The sequence below is a fragment of the Alosa alosa genome, unplaced genomic scaffold (genome assembly GCF_017589495.1).
Source record: "Alosa alosa isolate M-15738 ecotype Scorff River unplaced genomic scaffold, AALO_Geno_1.1 AALO_1.0_unplaced_4, whole genome shotgun sequence".
Classification (NCBI taxonomy): domain Eukaryota; kingdom Metazoa; phylum Chordata; class Actinopteri; order Clupeiformes; family Clupeidae; genus Alosa; species Alosa alosa.
The window spans coordinates 11850-34867 of record NW_025962543.1 but is presented as its reverse complement, the minus strand read 5'-3'; the positions used below and the strand labels follow the sequence as shown (position 1 = coordinate 34867).

Sequence of the window (23018 nt, the reverse complement as noted above, 5' to 3'; positions counted from 1 at the left end):
ACTAAAATAATAATTAAAATATTTTTTTCTTAAATTTAAATTTCTACTTTTCAACTATTTTTAGATTATATAGTATAATAGTATAAAATCTAATATAAAATAATTATAGATATATAGTAACAATAAATTTATATCTATATTTATTATTCTATTAATTAACAATAATATTTGTATTTTCAATTATAAAGTTATATTTAAGATATATTAGTATTATAGAATATATCAATTAATATAGATAAGCATTGTTATATATATTTGATATCTTAACAATAAAAATTTATTCAATAGTGTAAATATTTTAGAATAAATTAAAAAAAGATGAATAAAAAAATGAAGATGGAATTTGTAGAATAATTGATATAAATTTATTAGAATAATTTTTTTTAAAATATTATATAAAATGAAAAATATTTACTTATAGATATAATATATTAAATACAGATTATAGATAGATATAGATACAACTCTAAATATAATTTCTATATTTGGATATAAAAATAATAAAAAATTTTACTTTATTTTATTTTAGTAAAAATTAATTTATTCTATATATAATAATAATATATATAATATATATGAAGTATTAGATATCTATAAATATTTTTTAAGAAATATAATTATTATATATTCTTAGATTAATGAATTTTATTCTATATCTAATTATATTTTATTAAAATAAGAAAAATAAAAATAAGAGATTATTTGAACTATATATAAAGATTTATTTATATTCATTGTATTTATTTCAAGAATAAATTTGTTTTAAATTTAGTATATATATATATAAATGAAATAATAATTATATATCTTATAATATTGTATTTAATATATAAAATTTATAGTTCGAATAAACTATTATGAATTAATATTTTTTAAATTTTAAATAATAATAATAATAATAAATATATAAAGATAAAAAATAATAATATATATTTCTTATCATAAATAATGGATTAAATATTAATTAATTTTTTATATAATTTATAATTTTTTAATATAATAAAAATATTTATTTTTATTAAAATATCCGATAAATGTTAAAACTAATATTTTTTATTTTTTATTTTGAAATGATATACAAGATTTCTACATCAGATAAAAATGATAAGTAGATAATTAAGTTGAAAGAACAATTAAAATCTTGATACAATATCCAATAGGATAAGGATGATATTGTTGTTGTTGTTTTAAATGAAATAAATGAGAAAATAATAGAATAGAATAAGATATTAAAGAGATCAATTAAATAATGAAAATTATGAAAAATGAAATGAACTTTATGAACAAATTAAAAATTATCCTATATATAAAATGTATATTAATAATATAAAGTTAATAAAAAACCATATAGATCTTATTTATAAAGATATAAAGAATTCTATTAATGAAAATAGTATATATCATAATATTAAAAATTTAACTAATATACATATTATATTTAAATATATATATTAGTTAAATTTTGGAAAGATTGAATATTATTCTATAACAATAAAAAATGAAAAGGATATAAAACATTGATCAAATAATATTGCAGAATATAATATATCAAAATATTCAAGTATGATATTGTGATTTTTAAACAAAGAGTTATATGAAAAAAATGATATATTATTAAAAAATAATAATAATCATGTTAAAAATAAATTAGAAGAAATATATAATGAATTTAAGAATTTAAAAAAAAATATTCTAGAAAAAAAATCAGAATAGATAATTGATCAAAAAAATAAAATTTATAATATTATAGAAGAATTAAAAAAATAGTTAAATATAGTTAATAATGAAGATATTATGTTATATGAAATAATAAAGATAATTCTTCATTATATATCTGAACAAAAATGAGATAAAGAAAAATTAATAGAAAATAGAGATAATATTATAATGAAAATTTTAAATGAAAATTGTTATTATATAGATGAAACAAAAAAGAATCTTACTTTTTTAGAATATTTAAAAGAAAAATATAATTTAAAAATAAATTTAGATGAAATAATAAAAAATTTAAATAATAAAAACTTTCTTTATGTAAAAGAGTAGTTTTTAAAAATTAAAAAAGATTTTTGTAATAATAGATTTTTTTAGTTAAAAAAAGTATTTGATTTTTTAAAAAAATTTTTAAAAAATATATATGAAGATAATTTATATGAAAAAATAGAACAATTTTATAAAAATAATAAAGATTAGTTTAAACAAAAATTATCAGATTTAAAAAATATATTTTTAGAATTTAAAGATATAAAAAAGAATCAGATAGAAGAAATTAATTTCATGATAGATTAGATATTAGATGACAAAAATAAGAATATTATTATTAAAATACATTATTATAATAGAAGTTTATTATTAATAGAGAATTTATTATAGAAATGAAAATATATAAAAAAAATTGAAAATAATAAATATAATAAAAAATTAATTGAAAATATACTTATTTCTATAGTTGTAATTATAATAATAATAGCTATAGTAATTATTGGAGTTATTATATATAAATGGAGAAAAGAAAAAATTATTAAGAATTATAAAAATAAAATATAATTTTAAGTTTGAGGAATTTAAGAAATTTTTTACATCAATATAAAGTGTTTTATTATCTTTATTTTGTTCTTTATATAAAATTTATCTTTTTCAATTACATGTTTAAAATGATTTGTTAAAGGAAGTCTAATATCTTTTCAATTATAAACAATTATAAACATATATATATAACTAAGAAAATTAACTTTTTAATGAAAAAACTAATCTTAATATATTAGGTATTCTAGTTTGTAATATATTGAAATTATGTAAAATTTTATTTGTTAATAAATTATCTCTATATGATATGTCTTCTGTAGTTCAATATTCATTATATAATTTTTCATTTTTATTATAACCATTCATATAATATTCATTCATTTCTACAAATATTATATTAATCAACATTAATGGTTGTCTATATAAGGGCTATTGATACTTCTTCTTCTATGATATTAATTTTTTTCATTCATTCTCATCAATTTTTGTATATGGAACTATGTACATTCCCTATTTTATAATATTATTGACTTCATTAAATTTCATTTTTTATCTTTATGTATTTATATTTACATAAATAAAATATTACAAAAATATTATTATATACTTTATTTATTTATTATTAGATAAATAATATATATTATATATTATTATAATTCTTATTACAATAAAATCTAAAATTATTTTTATTTTATTATAAAGATAATAAATTCTTATCTAGAATATTTAAATAAATTAATATAAAATATATTTATATTTGAATTATTAATAAAAATTAGATAAATAAAAATATTGAAATAATATACAATAAAAGATTAAAGTTAACAGTTTTTTATTTTTTTATTATTGAAATTAAATAATCTAAAAAATTTATATTATCATCTGAATTATCTATAAGAAAATATAAATTCTAATCTAATAAATTTTTAATATTATTTAATAAAAAAACACCCAATACTTTAAATTTAATTAATTATCTTTAAAACACGACATCATCATATAATAAGAGTAATAAGAGTAATGGAGATTATAGGACATATAATTAGAATCAATATTTCTCATATTTCTCAAGTTTTTTCAATAGTAATATTCATGGGAGGTTGTATATTGATTAAGGGTATATTCTCATATTCTTTTATCTATATATTTGAAATTTTTATATATATTTCGTTAATTTCTTTTTTTGCATTTTCTATACCTTTAATATATTCTTTAATAATTAATATAATTATCTGTTTTTTTATCTTATTTTTTCATTCATCAGTAAATAAAATTGAATCTTTATTAATCTTTATATTTAATGAAATTTCTTTTTGTATAGTTATTATATTTTTATAAGATTCATTATTAGAATCTATAATTTTATTTAAGTTATTTATTAATGTTGTTATTTTATCTTCTGAATCTTTCTTAATATATTTCTTATTTATTATATTTTCTAAAATTTATAATATATTTTTAATTTATCATAAAAATTATTAATATATATATTTTTATTTTTTATTCCGTTATACTTTCATGATATTTCATTTTTTTATAAATATAAATTTTTTTTAGATCTGATAAATTATTATCATTTCCCTCCTATTCATCCAATTTTATGTTATAATATTGATCATTAATAAATAAATCCTTATTTTTTCAAAAGAGTTCTATATATTTTTATTAATTCTGATTTTTGTTCATTAACTGTTAGGATTATTTTTAAATTTTTATTTTTAAATTTTTTTATTAATTTTATCTCATAGATATACAAATATATCTGTTTTATTTGTTAACATCTTAAACCTTGTTTTAATTTCATTTTTCTCATTATTCTAAAATAAATTTTTTTTATTTGTATTATTGAATCTTTATAAATTTTTAATATATCTTTTTTTTAAAAATACTATTTGATTATATTTTTCATTATTTAATTTTATATTAAAATAATAATTATTTGTATTATCAATTTTATTATTAATTTTTATTTTATCATCAATTTTAATTATTTCACATATATCCAATAATAACTCATTATCATCATCATTTTTATATAATATTTTATTATTATCTTGTTCATTTATAGATTTATTCTTTATTTTAATAATATCTTAAATCTATCTTAACATTATTATTTTTATTTAAAACCAATAAATTTATTTTTTCTTACATATCTAATTTATTATTTCATCTATCATTTTATTTCCTATTTCTTCATAATCAAATAATTGTTTTTTTTATTTATTTCATCTAATAATTTATTTAATTCCTTTTATCATTATTTTTTATTTTTTTTTTATTGAAATTAAATAATCTAAAAAATTTATATTATCATCTGAATTATCTATAAGAAAATATAAATTCTAATCTAATAAATTTTTAATATTATTTAATAAAAAAACACCCAATACTTTAAATTTAATTAATTATCTTTAAAACACGACATCATCATATAATAAGAGTAATAAGAGTAATGGAGATTATAGGACATATAATTAGAATCAATATTTCTCATATTTCTCAAGTTTTTTCAATAGTAATATACATGGGAGGTTGTATATTGATTAAGGTATATTCTCATATTCTTTTATCTATATATTTGAAATTTTTTATATATATTTCGTTAATTTCTTTTTTTGCATTTTCTATACCTTTAATATATTCTTTAATAATTAATATAATTATCTGTTTTTTTATCTTATTTTTTCATTCATCAGTAAATAAAATTGAATCTTTATTAATCTTTATATTTAATGAAATTTCTTTTTTGTATAGTTATTATATTTTTATAAGATTCATTATTAGAATCTATAATTTTATTTAAAGTTATTTATTAATGTTGTTATTTTATCTTCTGAATCTTTCTTAATATATTTCTTATTTATTATATTTTCTAAAAATTTATAATATATTTTTTTATTTATCATAAAATTATTAATATATATATTTTTTTTTTTATTCCGTTATACTTTCATGATATTTCATTTTTATTAAATATAAAATTTTTTTAGATCTGATAAATTATTATCATTTCCCTCCTATTTGTCCAATTTTATGGTATAATATCAATTATTAATAAATAAATCCTTATTTTTTTCAAAAGAGTTCTATATATTTTTATTAATTCTGATTTTTGTTTATTAACTGTTAGGGTTATTTTTAAATTTTTTATTTTTAAATTTTTTTATTAATTTTATCTCATAGATATACAAATATATCTGTTTTATTTGTTAACATCTTAAACCTTGTTTTAATTTCATTTTTTTCTCATTATTCTAAAATAAATTTTTTATTTGTATTATTGAATCTTTATAAATTTTTTTTAATATATCTTTTTTTTTTACTATTTGATTATATTTTTTTATTATTTAATTCTATATTAAAATAATAATTATTTGTATTATCAATTTTATTATTATTTTTTATACCATCATTAATATCAATTTTAATTATTTCACATATATCCAATAATAACTCATTATCATCATCATTTTTTTATATAATATTTATTATTATCTTGTTCATTTATAGATTTTATTCTTTATTTTAATAATATCTAAATCTATCTTAACATTATTATTTTTATTTAAATCCAATAAATTTATTTTTTTACATATCTAATTTATTATTTCATCTATCATTTTATTTCCTATTTCTTCATAATCAAATAATTGTTTTTTTTTATTTATTTCATCTAATAATTTATTTAATTCCTTTTATCATTATTTTTTTTTTTTTTTTAAATTGGATATTTTTCCAGTATCACCTGAAATTTTATTCAATATATTAAGTATAATATTATCAGAATCTGAATTTAAATAATTTAATAATTTATCAATATCTTTATCTTCTTCATTAATTTTATCTTTTAATCCATTTTATTTCAGTTTCAAGATTCTAGAGATCATTTTTGATATTATTCTTATACTATACTAATTTTTTTTCTTTATCTCTTTTTTTCCTATAATGTAACTTTTATAACTAAAAAGAAAAAATAAATTCAATTTTTTATCAATTTCATTTTTTTGTTATTAATTGATATTTTTATAAATTAAGTATAATAATTCAAAAATTAAAATAATTTATTATAATTTAATTTCTATAGTGTAATTTTGAACCTGATTTTTTTATTATATTATTTTTAAAAATCTTTTTTAATATTTTTATTGTATTTAAGCTTTTTTAATCTTTATTAATATTATCTTTAATTTTAAATACACGGTGGTAGGCCCTAAAGGATCTACCAATATCCTCCTAGTATAAATATCTAGACATGTAGGAAAGCCCTACTATATAGGATAAGGCCATTAAAATTCAACTAACCGATGAATATTTTAAAAGAGTGAGGAAGCTTACATTAACTAAACTTAATGGTAGTAATATGGTTAAAGCCATAATACCTTAGCTGGAAGCCTTTTTTAGTATTCATTCGGTATAGTTAATTGGAATGAGTCGGATCTTAAGAAAATAGATGTTTAGACTAGGAAGATATTAATTTAAGACATCTATAAACTACTTATGTTAAAAAAAAGAAATATATTTCATTAACAAATAAGATGAGTCTACACTGAGAGATGTTAAGACTATTTTTATTTCAGTAGCTATATATATACTGTTATAAAAAACTTTAATCATTTGATTGTAGAGATAATACTTACTTAAAATAAACAAGTAGATGATCCATAGAATAATCAATAAAATCATTAGATATCTTTTGAAGAAATAAACGTGCATAAGTGCCAGAAGTAATTAAATAATTAAATTCTATTATAAAAATAAAGTAACATAAAATTATTTAATGTATTTTTCTAATTTCTCTTTTAATCACTTATTTTTTGTATAATATGATATATAATTTATTATGAATATGGTATATAATTTTTCTATATTTTCTATATTATTATCATTATTAATATTATTAATTTCCTATTCTATTAACTAGATACTATCATTAATAATATTCTCATTTTTTCATAAATAATTATTAAAATAAAAATATTCTATTCTTTTTAAAATCATTATAGAATAATTGTTACATTTACTATAGTCAATTTCTTTTATTAATTTTTTAATATTTTTTATTATATCCGATATCTTATTTTCCATATCATTTATTTCAGTTTTATGATTATTATGTTTTATTTCAATCTAACCTAAATCAAATTTAATTTTATTTATTAATATTTTAGTTATTGCATTCTATAAAATTATTTTAACATTATTATATAATTCAAGAATAAATAAATAAAAATTACACATCTACCTATGCATATTTATACACTATATATTTATTTTCTCTATTAAATTCTTCCCATACTAATCATACTAAAATACTAAATTATTTTTTTCAATAATGAAAATTTTATATATATATATACTTGTAACCAAATAAGAAATAAGTAATGTTAATAAATAAACAAATATAATTATATACAATCATAAATAATTCTAAAAATGGGTTTTTCAATTATCATTAATCATTGATATTTTTATGTTATTGTTCAATTATATGTATTTCTTCTCTTGATATTGTAATTATCTTACCATTGGTATGTAACTCAACATTTACATTTTCTTCATAAATTTCTCTTATCATTCCCTTATAAGATTTATATTCTCCTTTTGTTATTATAACATATTTTCCTATTAATTCTTTATCCCCTATAATATTTCTCTTATATTTCTTTATCTAATATCTATTATCTAATCCTATTCTATGATTCTCTTCTTCTTTAAGATTATTCTCTATCATTACATTTTTATTACTTGTAACTATTATTAATTCAGGTATAATTAATAATTTAGTCTTCTACTTACTATTGTTAGTATTAAACATATATAGTTTTTCCTTTAAATTTCAAAAATCATCATCTAAATTTCTCGTATTATTCTTCTATTCAAACTACTATTTCTTAGGCTTTAAATATTTAAATACCTATATAAATAAATATTCTTCTCACATCCTTATTATAGACCCATAAAATCCTAAATATTTTCCATTTATAATCTTAACTATAGATTTATTATTTAATTTTCTAGAATCTTTGTCAAATACAGTATAGTTGTTATTAATACATGTCTATATTTTAACAGGTGATATCTACTTATTTTCATTATCTATCGTTTTAATATTATAAATCACCTTATTATTCTACTTAATTACCTATAAAATAATTCCTATCTCATTATTAAATAATTGTATTAAATCTCCTATAGAATACTTATTATATATAATATTATTCTATATATTACTTAACATAATATCTTTCCTATTAACTATAGCTTTATGTTCCTTTAACTTATCATTATATATAGTAATTTTATCTTCATCTATATTACTAATTAATCCATTAATATTTACATCATATATATTATATACATCATCTCCTATCTTAAAATATTTTTTTAAATAATTAGGATTTAATGTCATACTCATATTAAGCTTATTTATATATACTATATAACAATCTACTTCTATACCTACAATTTTTCCTATTAAATTCTTCATATCCCCCTTTATTATTATAATAATTTCATCTATATTAAAAGAATTTGTTAATTTAATATTATCATTCTAGTTTATCTATATTATATACTTATATAACTCATTATTATTACCAATAGGCTCAATTAATATTTTACTATAATTTATATTTAAATATAATAATCCATCTTTATATTCTTTATTTTTATATAAATAATAATTTTCATTATCTATACTTGATTTTATTATTTTACTCTCATTTTCCTTATTAAATATTTTCTTTTTTCCATTCTCTAATCTAGGTATTGTTCTTACTCTTATATTATCGTGTTTAATATTCATAACCTATGCTATATCATTTTTATATATACCAAAATTTAATTTAATAAACTAATTTATTTTCAAATTTAATGGATTTTTATTAAAAGTATATGTATATTTAACTTCTTTATTAGGTACTAAAATATAATTTTCCTTTAACTAATTACTATTACTATAAATATTCTTAATATAATTAGTATTTTTTAATAAAGTAGAAATTATTATTAAATTATTTGTTTCTATATATAAATAATTATTATTTAAAAAATAAATATTTTTTATATCTTCATATTTATCTTCTTCTTTTATTATTTTATTATATAACTATATTAATACTTCCTATTCTTTTCCTTTTATTACTTTAATTAAACAAATTTTAGTTAAACTTTTAACATAATAATTTTTCTATTTTTTCCTTTTAACATTAATAATACTTTCATCATAATCCTTCTATTCTATTTCATCTAATCTCTATTCTAATAATTTATTTTTTGAAGTTAAATCTTTATAAGTATCGTATAATTTTTCTCTTCTTTTTTTATTCTATAATCTAATATATTCTGCTTCCTACTCATATTTACTTAATTCTTCTTTCTTATTTTGAGGCATTTCTTCTTCTGATTCTGTTATAGACTATTTTTCTTCAGCCATAACATCTAAAAATTTCTCTATTTGAAAATTTTTTATTTTTTTATCTTTTTTTGTCATTTTATTTTTATATCTTTTTTGTGCTATTAATAAAAAAAATAAAAATTAAATTATTTTAAAAAAATATTAAAATTATCTTTTCCACCAAGCATTACATTTATCATCAATACAAACATATATAGTCTGAATCATATCTATATCACCTATCTATTTTTCAGTAAAATAAATAGCTTTTTTATTACTACAAACAGGACATGTAGTTTCTATAATAGGTCTAGTTTTATCTTTCTTTATATCTAATACTATATTATTCAATCTTCTTAAATTAAAAGAAAAATTATCTTTATAAATTAAAGTAAATGGATTATCATAGATTTTATTACAAAGTCTACATTTTTTAATTAATTTATTTAAATTCTTATCTTCATAAGGATAAATTAAATTATTACAATCATCACAAAATTCCATAACTATTATTAGTTATATTTATATTCAGTGTTGTATTACATAAAAAATCAAGTATGGCAAATATTATTGATTTACTTATAAAAAATATAGAAAATAGATGTTAGATAGATAATGAAGAGATAACAGAAATTATAGAAATTGAAAAGAATGATATAATAATATAGTATACCCCATTAGTTAAAGAATGTATTAAAATTAAGGCATTTCAATTAGAAAGATTAAATGATTTATATAAATATTTATTAAATTTAAGAAAATCTAATGTATCAATAGAGGCTAATGATTTAGAAGGAAATATTTATAATTAGTTTTTTAATTATATGTAGAAATAGAGAAAATCTATAATGTCTAGAGCTGTAATACCTAAAAAATCATCATTATTAAATATAAATAATTCTACTATTTATTCAAGAGATTAGATAATTTTAGATAATATTTGTTAGGAAGACAAATTTTCTTATAATTTTAATAATGCATTAAGAATAGGATTAGAAAGATATTATTCTACTAAAACAAGTAATAGTGTATTATAGAAATTAATAAATTGAAAATCAAGTTGAAAAGAAAAAAGAAAAATAACAATAGCATTAGAAAATAGAGAAGCAATATTTTGTACATATGCTGCAACGCCATTTGATACTTTACGTAAAATATTTAATTTAAGTGAAAAATAGATATTAGAATCTTTTTGTAAAACTAATGTTATATCTATATGTAGTAGTGGCGCAGGCAAATCTGGTGCATCATTTTTTAAATCAGAAAATAATAGATTAATAATAAAAACAATAAGTAAAAGTGAAAAGGAATTTTTAATGTTAAAATTAAAAAAATTTGTTGAACATTATAAAAATAATAAAAATACTTTAATAAGTAAATTATATGCACTACATTCTATACAAACTAAAAATTGAACAAGTGAAAAAAAATATTTTGTTATTATGAATAATATAGTATCTGAATTATACAGTGATAGTTATTTTTTAACATTTGATTTAAAAGGTACAACTGAAGATAGAATAGTTAAAATAATAGAAAATGAAAAATGAAAACAAGTTTTTAAAGATATAAATTTTTCACCTTTAACAATTAATTTTAGTAAAGAATTTAAAAATATATTTATGAAATAGTTGAATAATGATGTGTATTTTTTATAGTCTTTATCTATAATGGATTATTCTTTGTTTATAGGTATAAAAACATATTGTATAAAACAAATAGAAGAAATAAATGAAGAAATATTAACATTATTAGAAAAGAATAAAATAGAAATAATAGAAACACCATATGAAAATATAACTGAAAATATTGAAAATTTAAATGAAAATGTTTTATTTAAAAATGTTTTATCTGTAAATACAATATTAGAATTTTTAAATATTTTTACATAGATTAATAATGGTGTTTTTAGTAAATTATATAAAAAAACATATTTTGAATTAAAAACACCTATAATCGATGAATATAAAATAAATATTAATGATACATAGATAGTTAATGATGTTTTATTTCAAGATTATTATCAATTAGGAATAATAGATGTATTATAGCCATATGATTTATTTAAAAAAACTGCTAATAGATATAAAACTGGAATTTATGTATTTTCCAATATAAAAATAGATACAGTACCACCACAAGAATATTCACAACGTTTTATTAATTATATAAATTTAATTACATGTATATCTAATGAAGAAAAAGAAAAAAGTAAAGGAAGATTTCTTCATTCTAATAATTAATTAAGTTTGTGTTTTTAATTAATAAAAATGAATATAATAATAAATAACAATAATATAGATTATAATAATCCTAATATAGTAAGAGATATTAATAATAATATTATAATAAATCATAATAAAATATTATTTTTATAGAATAAAAATACTTTATTTGTTTTATCTCTTAAAGGTAAAAAATTAAAAAGTTATTAGATAGAAAAAAATATTATAGATAGTAATTTTTATTATTTTAATAAAAATTTATATATATTAATTTTAAGTGAAAACTTATTATTTATTTTTTAGTATAAAAATAACGATATTAATACTCCTAATAGTCATGTTAATTATTTAAATATTAATTTTAATAAAATAATAACTTCAAAAAATATAATAATTTTATTAAAAGATAAAACATATTATTATTTAATACATTTTTTAGATAATATTTAGGAAATTAATATTAATAATAAAAAATTATCAAATATTACAAATTAGAATATAATTAAAGAAGAAAATAATAATATTAGTTTATTTAAAATAATAAAAAAAAGATTTTATTTTATTAAAAATAGAACTTTTTATTCTGGAAAATTAAAAAATAATAATATTATTTTAAATGAAATAAATTATATTTATTTTACTATAAAAAATAATAAAGAAAAAATAAAATATTTATTTAATGTTAATACTATAATAATTGAAAATAAAGAAATTTCTTATAAATATTTTAAAATAATTAAAAGTAAAATATTAAGAAAAAAACTTCTTTTAATTTAGAATAATAATAATGAAGTTATTATATATGATAAGTTTAATATTTTAATTTCTTTAGGTATTATTAATGATAGTATAATAGGAACAAATTTAGAAAAATTATTTTTTAATAATAAAATTATTTTAATAAAAAATAAAATAAAAAATTTAGTAAATACTTCAGAATTTTTAAATATTTTTAAAAATAATAATGAAGATATAGGAAGATTTTTTATAAATTATATAAATGGAAAAATAAAAATTTCAAATAATAATAATAATTTAATAATTTATTTATTAGAATTTATTAAAAATGAAAAAAATATAATGAATATTAAAGAATTTTTTATAAATAATTCTTTAACTTGAAAAAAATTAATAGATATATTTAGTAAAATAAAAAATAAATATTATTATATTGTTGTATATATTATAAATAATTTTATAAAAAAATATTTTTTAAAAAATAATTTATTTATTGTATATAATGATAAAATAATCGCAGAATTTCAATATTTTATTTTATATTATATTAATTCATATAGAAAAGATTTAATGAATACTCTACTTAATATATTTCATTAGGAAAAATTAATAAAAAATAATATTGTAGTTTTTGAAATAAATGAGAAAATAGATATTTTACATTATAAAAATCATAATAATAAAAATAAAAATGAATTGTTATTAAATTTAGTATAGGAACATGGAAATATAATAATATATTATTTTTTCTTTAAATTAAGTAGAATCTGAGAATAGATGTTTATATTTAAAAATAATGAAAAATTATAGGATATATTGAATAAAAAAATAGATGAAGAAATGTTAAATATTTATTTATTACCTGGAAAATATATTTATGATATAAGTTTAATAAATATTATTGAATAGTATTGAAAAATAAATAGATTTATAGAAGATATAGATGAATAGAGAGTAAAGTGATATAAGGAATGATTTATTAAAATAAATAATAATTTATTATATTATAATGATAAATTTTTACTAATAAAAAATATAATTAATTATAATATAGATAATAAATTTTCAAAATATAAAAATTTGCATAAAAATAATGATACAATAACCTTTGTTTCATATTTATTAGGATCGGTATTATCTAAAATTATTAATAATAAATATAATTATATAGATTATTTTATGAAAAATTTTTCTAATGATACTAAAGTTAATATTATATACAGTACATTATATGAAACATTGTCTCATGGTTTTTTATTATTTTCTTTAGGATTAATTTATACATTTATAGATACCGATATACTTATATTAGTATAGAAAATATCATTTCAAAATATTCCTAAATTTAGAATTAAATTTACAAATGAAGAAAATGAAGAAGAAAAAGATCAAGGAATAAAATCTTTATCCTTATTTAATATTGGATTAATATATAGAAATACAAATAATAAAAAAATTATAGAAATTATTTTTAAAGAATTTTTAAATATAAATAATAGTAATATGTCTTTATATTTATTTACATGTGGTGTAGTATTAGGATTAATATATAAACATAATTTCAATGAAAGAGATGGATTATTTATTCAAATATATAACTTAGCTATTAACGATATTTATTTAAGTAATAAAAAATTAAATGGATAGATGTGCATAATAAATGATGGAATGTATTTAGGTCAAATTATTATGTTAATATTTATTTTTAATAAAACTAATAAATATATACAAGAATTAGAAATTTATGAAGATATAAAATTTTTAAATAATAAAAATAATATTTATTATATTAATTTAATAACATATAAAATATTAGCTAAAAATTTAATTAATTATAATAAAATAGAAAATACTAAAAATTGAATAATTAGAAATTTTACTAATAAAAATGATATAATGTATACATTAGTAAATAAAATAATATATAGATGTATAGAAGGAACTGTTGATTAGAGTTTACTTGAAATATCATAGGGAGAATTACCCTATATAATACCATTTTTTTATATTTTAAGCGGAACTTATTTATCCTTAACAATAAAATATATGACATTGTAGAATTCATAGAAAAATATTTTATTTAATGATATAATAAGTTTAATAAATAATATTAATCTTATATTTTATAATATTAAAGAATTTAAATAGATTTTATATTATTTATTTTCAATATTATGCATGTGTGGAGCATTACTAGAACCATGTTCTAATAATAAAATTTTATTACATTTTATTAATAAATTTTATAATATACATATAGATATAAATAATATAATAATTTATCCATAGTCTATTAATGAATATTTTGCTACAGCTAAAAGCTTATTAACAGGAAATTATAAAAAAATATATTTTGATATAGAAAATGATATAAATTTTAAATTATTTATATTAGCAATATGACCCCCTACTATAGCCATAATTAAAAAAGAATAGATAGAAATAACAAAAGTATCTAAAATAAAAGATATAATAGATAATATATTATTTTCTATTAACGATGGCTTTTCCTTTATAAAAAATAATAAATTAAAAAATGCAGAAAATGACGGAAAATATTTAAAAATTTATAGATTATTGTTATATACTATAATAAGAGTAGATAAAAAAATATCAGTAATAAATATAAATTCTTCTAAAAAAAGAACAAATATAGATATAAAATATGAAAATGAAATTATAAGTTTTAAATCTAATAAAATATATGAATATTTAATATATAGTGAAAATGAATTTATAAAAATATTTTTAATGAATAAAAATTTAAATTTTAAAAAAAATCATTTTAATCAAAAAATAAAAAAAATATTAAATAAAAATTATTTACTTAAAAAAATAATATTAGAAACATATAATCCTATAACAAATCTTAAATTAAAAAATAAAATAAAATATAAAAATTTACTTAAATATTATATATATAATCAAAAAATAAAATTAAACCCACTCATAATAACTAGAGATTATTTTATTTAGTTATTAAAAAAAATAAATAATTAGAATATCGCTATCTAGTCCTTACTATATTATCTTTAGAAACATATAAATATAGAAATTATATAGAAAAATTAGAAACTAGAATTAAATCCAAAATTGTGAAATGAAGAATTTATTATTTCTTTCTCTTTATATTTATATACAGAAACTATTAAAGAAGAATATATAGAAGTAGAATTTTATTATACCTTAATAAAAGAATTAATTGAATTTATAATTAATTATAAATAATAAATATTATTATTTTTTAACATGATTTTATGCTCATTATCTAATTTTTTTAAAAAAATATCTATTTTTTCTTTTGATAAATTCAAATTAAAATATTGTTCTAATCAAGATACTTTCTAATAAACTGTTTCTATCTCTATACTATAATTATCTTTTAAAATTGTTTGTAAAATAGAAATGAAATTATCCTCTTCAGACTAATTTAAATTTATTACTTTTTGTATTTCTTCATAAAATTCTAATTCATCTATATTTAAATTTTCTTTTTCATCATTTATATTATCCGTATTTTCTATTTGAACTTCCATATTTAAAGTATATTTTAATATCGATAAAGCAATATTAACATCAATAATATTAACAGTATTACTTTGTCTACATTTACAATGTGATGTACTTAATCTTATTATAGTTTCTAAAGTTCTAACCGTAATAGGAATAGAAGTATTAGTCATCTGTCTTAATTGAATATATTCTTTTATTATTTTATCTTTAGCATTTTTACTTAAAATAGGTAAATATCTATTACGACAAAATTGAATATATTTTCTACACATACTTCTTGTTAATATCTTTTGATTATTATAATTTTCATATACTTCATTGTTAACTTTTATCACATTAGTATTTTTATATTGATGCATATTTAATATATGATTTGAAATTTCTCTATCTTTAATACTATCATTATAATCTAATTGTATATATATAAGATCAAATCTTGATAGTAAAGAATCAGGAAGATTTAAATTCATTGTTAAAGGTAATGAAATATCATATGAACCATATATAGGATTAGCTGCTGCTAATACTGAACATCTTGAATTAAGAGTTGTATATATACCCGCTTTAGCTATAGTAATAGTTTGTTGTTCCATTGCTTCATGTAAAGCTACTCTATCAGATTGTAACATTTTATCAAATTCATCTATAGCTATTAATCCTTTATCTGCTAATACAACAGCACCTGCTTCTAAACATTTATCACCCGTAGTATTATCTGTACTAACTATAGCTGTAAGACCAACTCCTGTACTACCTCTACCAGATGTTGAAATACTTCTATCTATTAAATCTAAACTACTTCTTAATAATTGAGATTTAGCAGTAGAAGGATCTCCTACTATTAATATGTTAATATCACCTCTTTTATTATTTCAATTTTTTAATTGACCTCCAATTAACTATAATACTAATGCTTCTTTTATTTTATTATTACCTTGAATAGAAGGACAAATAGAATTAGATAATAATGAAAAAAGATTTTTTTCGTTTTTTAATTTTCTAATATTCTATATATCTATTTCTGAAATTATATTTTCTAATTTAGTTTCTTTTATTTGCTAAATATTATTAGCTATAAGATAAGTTCTAAATTGTAAATTAGAATTAGAAAATGCCGTATATATACCAGTAATTTGAACTCTATCTCCAGGTTTACATTTATTAACTAAATCATTAGTTAATATTATTGAAACACTTTTAGGTATTTCTCCACTTTTCTATTTTTCAGGAAGATCTTGAATTATAATTTTTCTATAATCATAATAAGTACTAAGTCCATATTCTAAAAATAAAGGATTTCCTTCTTCATCTCTACTAGGAAAATAATTATTTTGTATTTCTTTATTATTTATTTCATGTTGATATTGATAATTAATTACTTTAAAATTTGTTTCTTCTGAATAATAAACACCTTGTTTTAATTTAGGAATAATTGAATAACATTTTGTTATAATACCTTCAACTGCTAATAATGTTTTTAAATGTTTTGAAAGAACTTGATTAGGATTAAGTCTATTAAAAGAAGAAACAATATTTTTAATACCGATAAAATATAACTAAGAAGTTTTATAAGTTTCATTTATATATAAATTTAAAGCTTCTTCAAACTCATATAATATAGTTTTAGGATTATTTATTAGCTCATTTGTTAATATACTATTATAAATTCTAAGATGATTTATATCAATAACTAATCTCTAATTTTGATAATGAAGCATTTTTTGTATTTTTCTATTATAATAACCATCCATATATTCTGGATCTATAAAATTAAGAAAATGTTGTTTATATAAATTATCAGAATCCATATTTGTGATATTTTTAAATTTAAGAATAAAATTTAATTTAAAATATATTTTTTATTAAAATAATATATTTTAAATTAATTAATCGACAATAAATAAATTTATTAAAATAAAATATATAAAATCATTTACTTTTTTATGTATTTAATATAGACTTAATAATAAACAATATAAACTAATAATAATATAACAAAATATCGGATTAATAGTTAATATAAAAACAATAATATTCACTTATATTTTATTTTAATAAATTTATTTATTGTCGATTAATTAATTTAAAATATAATTTCATACATAAATTAACTTTCATGATTACAAAAAATGATTCATATGGTCATCTTATACCAATATTAAAATTTATAGGTGCATTTATTTTAGGTATATTTTTAGTTACTGTATGAGCTATACGTATGTTTATGGAAGTGGATAGAACAGAATTTATAGGAAATAATATTATGCATCCTGTTGAATATAGAGAAGAAGGTACTCCAGAAACACCAAGTTTATTATATAGTTCTAGAAGATAGGCTAATGAAGGATATTCTAATTAGGATTGTTTTGAAATGGAAACAATGGATGAAGAGATAGAAGATATAGAAAAATTAACTCAATCCGAAATGATAATAGCTGGAATAATAAAAAATGAAGACGAAGAAGAAGACGAAGCTGCAACTATTGATATTATATAGAGTATATCTAGTTCTACTTTGCCATTAAATAGTCCAAATATAAGTATGTTCAATCCTAGTAATATATTAGAAGAACATAATAATATATTATCAACAAAAAGAAAAACTTAGAATGGAGTTGTTAGTTATAATGGTGATACTGTTACAATTGAATCAAAATGAAATGGTTTGTCAAAAGTAACACCATCTAAATTCAGTAAAAAATTCGGAAAAAAATTAGGTAAAAAGAAAGAAAAAGAAATTTTAATTCAATCAAGAGAACTCCCAATTGTACCATATCGTATTGATGAATCTAAATTAATAGTAAATAATGAAGTAGGATAGGAACGAATGATTTCTATTTTAAATAGAGAAGCAGAATCAAAAAAAACAACTCTTCAACATATATTTGATAATAAAAATCTATTACAAACTATTGACTTAAATAGTACAAGTCCATAGGATAATTTTATTGGAAGACCTCTTCATACTACTAAATCATTACCATCAGAAAGTAATGAAAATATTTATGAATCATTAAGTTTATATTCTGAATCAGGAAGTAAAAAATCATTAGATATATCTGATAAATTAGTTGAAGAAGATACTATAAGAAAAAATAAATCTACTAATAGTTCAATTTCAAATATAAGTTTTCCAGAAACTAATGAACAAAATTCTTCAGGTAGTAATAATAATCATGAAAATCGAATGAATAAAATAATACAACATATAAGAATTGATTTTAATGATCAATCTTCAAATAAATTAGTTTTACCTGATCGTAGTAGTTCAGTCGAAGAAATTTATAAAACAATAAATATTGCAAATAAAAAAGTAGAAAAAGAGTTTAATAATCTTATAAAGGAAAAATATAAAACGATTTATAATAGATATGAATGTATTAAAAAAAATTATAAAGATAATATAAAAAATATCAATGATTTCACTCAAAAATTAAAAACTGTAGAACAAAATAGATTAACAATATTAGAATTAAGCAGAGAACAAAGAGCACTAATAAATCAAAGAGATGTATTATAGGATAAAGAAACAGATGAAGAAAAAAATCCTAAGAATCCTAATAATAATATTACATATAGATATCGTAAATTAAAAAAACAAAGAAAGCCTAATGAATAGAATTTTGAAAGTTAGATATTAATTTTAAATGATATAATTACAAATATGGAAGCTTTATTATTTGGATTTATAGCTTTTAATAATACAATAAAAATTTTATATGTAGACATATTAGAAATATATAAAGAGGAAGAGGACGATAAAATAAAAAGTATTTTATATAAATATATAGAAGTATTAAATATAATAAAAGAAAGTTTTTCTAAAAAAATATTCCAAGTCACAGAAGATAATAATGTTATAAGTGAAGGTGAATTTGATACAGACGGTGAAAGATGTCATGTATTTAATATAAAATTAAAAGGTCCAGTTTCATTAAAAACATATGACAATGAATCAAGTATTTATCCAAATGATAAAGATAATTTTTTTGGTGCAAACAGAACTCAACAAAATCCATCATATTCAACAAGAAGATCTAGTAAATCATGAACAGATCTTTCATTAAATAGCGGTATAATAATAGCGGTAGAAAATGAAAATGAAGAAGATGAAGAAATATATGGAGCAGTAGGAGGAGCAGAAATTTAAATTTTTATAAAATTAAAATATTTTTTTATTTCAAAAAAAAATTATTTAACAACATCCTCAATTATTTTTATCCTTTTCTTCATTCTTAATACCTAAAGAATGTAATACATCATCTTCTACATTTGTATTTTCTATTCAAGTATTTATTTTATTGCATATAGATTCAAATACTTCTTGAATATTTTCTCCTGTTTTAGCAGATACTTCAAAAAATAAAAAATTATTTTCTTTACAAAAATCCTTTATTGTTTCTGAATCTATTTTTCTATTTTCTTTTTGATCTAATTTATTTCCTATTATTGTTATAAAGCAGTCTTTATTAGCATACTATATAGTATCCTATAATCATTTATTTTTTAAATTATTAAATGATTCTTCTTGATTTATTGAATATACTAATATTACTGATGTTGCACCTCTATAATAACTTTTAGTAATTGATCTAAAAGTTTCCTATCCAGCTGTATCTCATATCTATATTTTCATATCTTTAATAATTTTTGTTGCAAATTCTACTCCTATAGTAGGATCATGAAATGGCTAAAATCTATTCTAACTTAATCTATGTAAAATACATGATTTACCCACACCACTATCTCCTATTAATATAATCTTTATTCCCAACATTTATTTTTTCTTTACACAAATTCAAATGTTTACTCATGAAGAAATTTCAAATATTTTTAAAAATTCAGATAGTATTATTTATAGAAAAGGTATAAAATATATAAAATATGAGAAAAATAATGAAATTTATTGAATCAAATAGCATATTAATACTAAATAGTATAAAAAAGAAAGAAATATTATTAAAAAACATCCTCAATTTTTACCAAAAAATATTTTTTATATGAATAATTTAATAGTTTATTCTTATATTAAAAATAATTTTTCTTATTTATTATATAATAAAAAAATAAATCATAATTTAACAATAACAATATTTAAAAATATAGCTAATATAATGAAAGAAATTCATCATATGAATCTTATATTTGGTAATAGCATTTCTTCTAATTTTCTAATAGATTCTAGTATGAATATTTTTTTATCAGGTATTATTTATATGAAATATATGAATGAAAATGATCAAGGAACTGCAGAAGCTAAAGCTATGGATTTATTTATGTTTATTAATTCATTATTAATAGATAACTAGGATTATATTGATATATTTTTGAATGAATATTTTTTAAATACTAATTCTATATTAATTGAAAAAAGATTATAGACATTAATGAAAAAAGGTAGAAAGAAAAATAAGTAATTTTATTATTTACTTTTTATATATTAATTAAATATATATATAAAAATATTTTCTTTAGTATTTATTATATTAAATATTTAAAAAATCTTAAAAATAAATTATATAGCCATCATCATATTAATTCTTTCATATGAATAATATTCTAATATTTTAAAATCTTCAAATTTAAAATCTTCTATTTTTTCTATTTCTCTTTCTATTTGTATTTTAGGAAAAATATATTTTGGTCCTTTTTCTATTTGTAATTTTAATAAATTTTTATGATTTTCATATATATGAGCATCGCAAATATAATGTATAAATTCTCCAGGTTCTAAATTTGTAATTTTTGCTATCATAATAGTAAGTAGACTATAGCTAGTAATATTAAATGGAATTCCTAATCCTATATCTCCACTTCTCTAATACATTATACAGCTTAATTTTTCATCTTTACAATAAAACTAAAATAAACAATGACATGGAGGTAACGCCATTTCTTTTAACTAAACAGGATTTCATGTACATATTAATAATTCTCCATTATTATAGGTTCTATTTTTTAATTTATTTATTATATTTTGTAACTAATCTATTCCTTGATTCTAATAATTTGTATGACAATCTATGTATTTAGCACCTGCATATCTTCATTGAAATCCATATATAGGACCACAATCACCGCTTTTTCTATTATATAATCCTATAGAATCAAAATATTCTCTACTAGAATTTCCATTTCATATTCTAACATTCTATTCTTGTAATATAGTATTATCTGTCTATCCTTTAACAAATCATAATAATTCTTTTATAATAGATCCTATTGCCATTAATTTACTAGTTAATATTGGAATTTCATTATTTTTTAAACTATATTTCATAAAATAACCGCAATCAGATATAGTATCTATTCCTGTTCTATTTTTTTTAATTTTTCCTTTTTTTAATACTTCTTTTATAAGATTTAAATATTTATTTTCATCTGAATTTATATTATTAATTAAATTTTTTCTTATATAAATATTATCATTTTCTTTAATAAAATTATTAGTTAAAAATTCTTTATTAGTTAATTCTTTGTATAAATATATTTTATTAACGTTAAAGATCATTTCATTAGATATAATAAATCCAATTTTATTTATTGTTAATTTTTTAAATACTTCGCTATAAATTTCATTAATATTTTGTATAAAGTAAGTAAAATTTCTCTATAAGAGC

The 23018-nt window shown here is 16.3% G+C and overlaps 1 protein-coding gene and 1 pseudogene across 1 annotated transcript; both read right to left on the bottom strand.

Annotated features, from left to right (window-relative positions):
* Positions 1 to 16310: 16310 nt before the first annotated feature.
* LOC125290327 (DNA replication licensing factor MCM3-like) lies at positions 16311 to 19363 on the bottom strand. The gene is given in 2 exon segments (XM_048237159.1): positions 16311 to 17910; positions 19356 to 19363. Coding segments are annotated over 2 exon segments (1608 nt in total).
* Positions 19364 to 21913: 2550 nt separating this feature from the next.
* LOC125290338 lies at positions 21914 to 22497 on the bottom strand (annotated as a pseudogene).
* Positions 22498 to 23018: the final 521 nt, after the last annotated feature.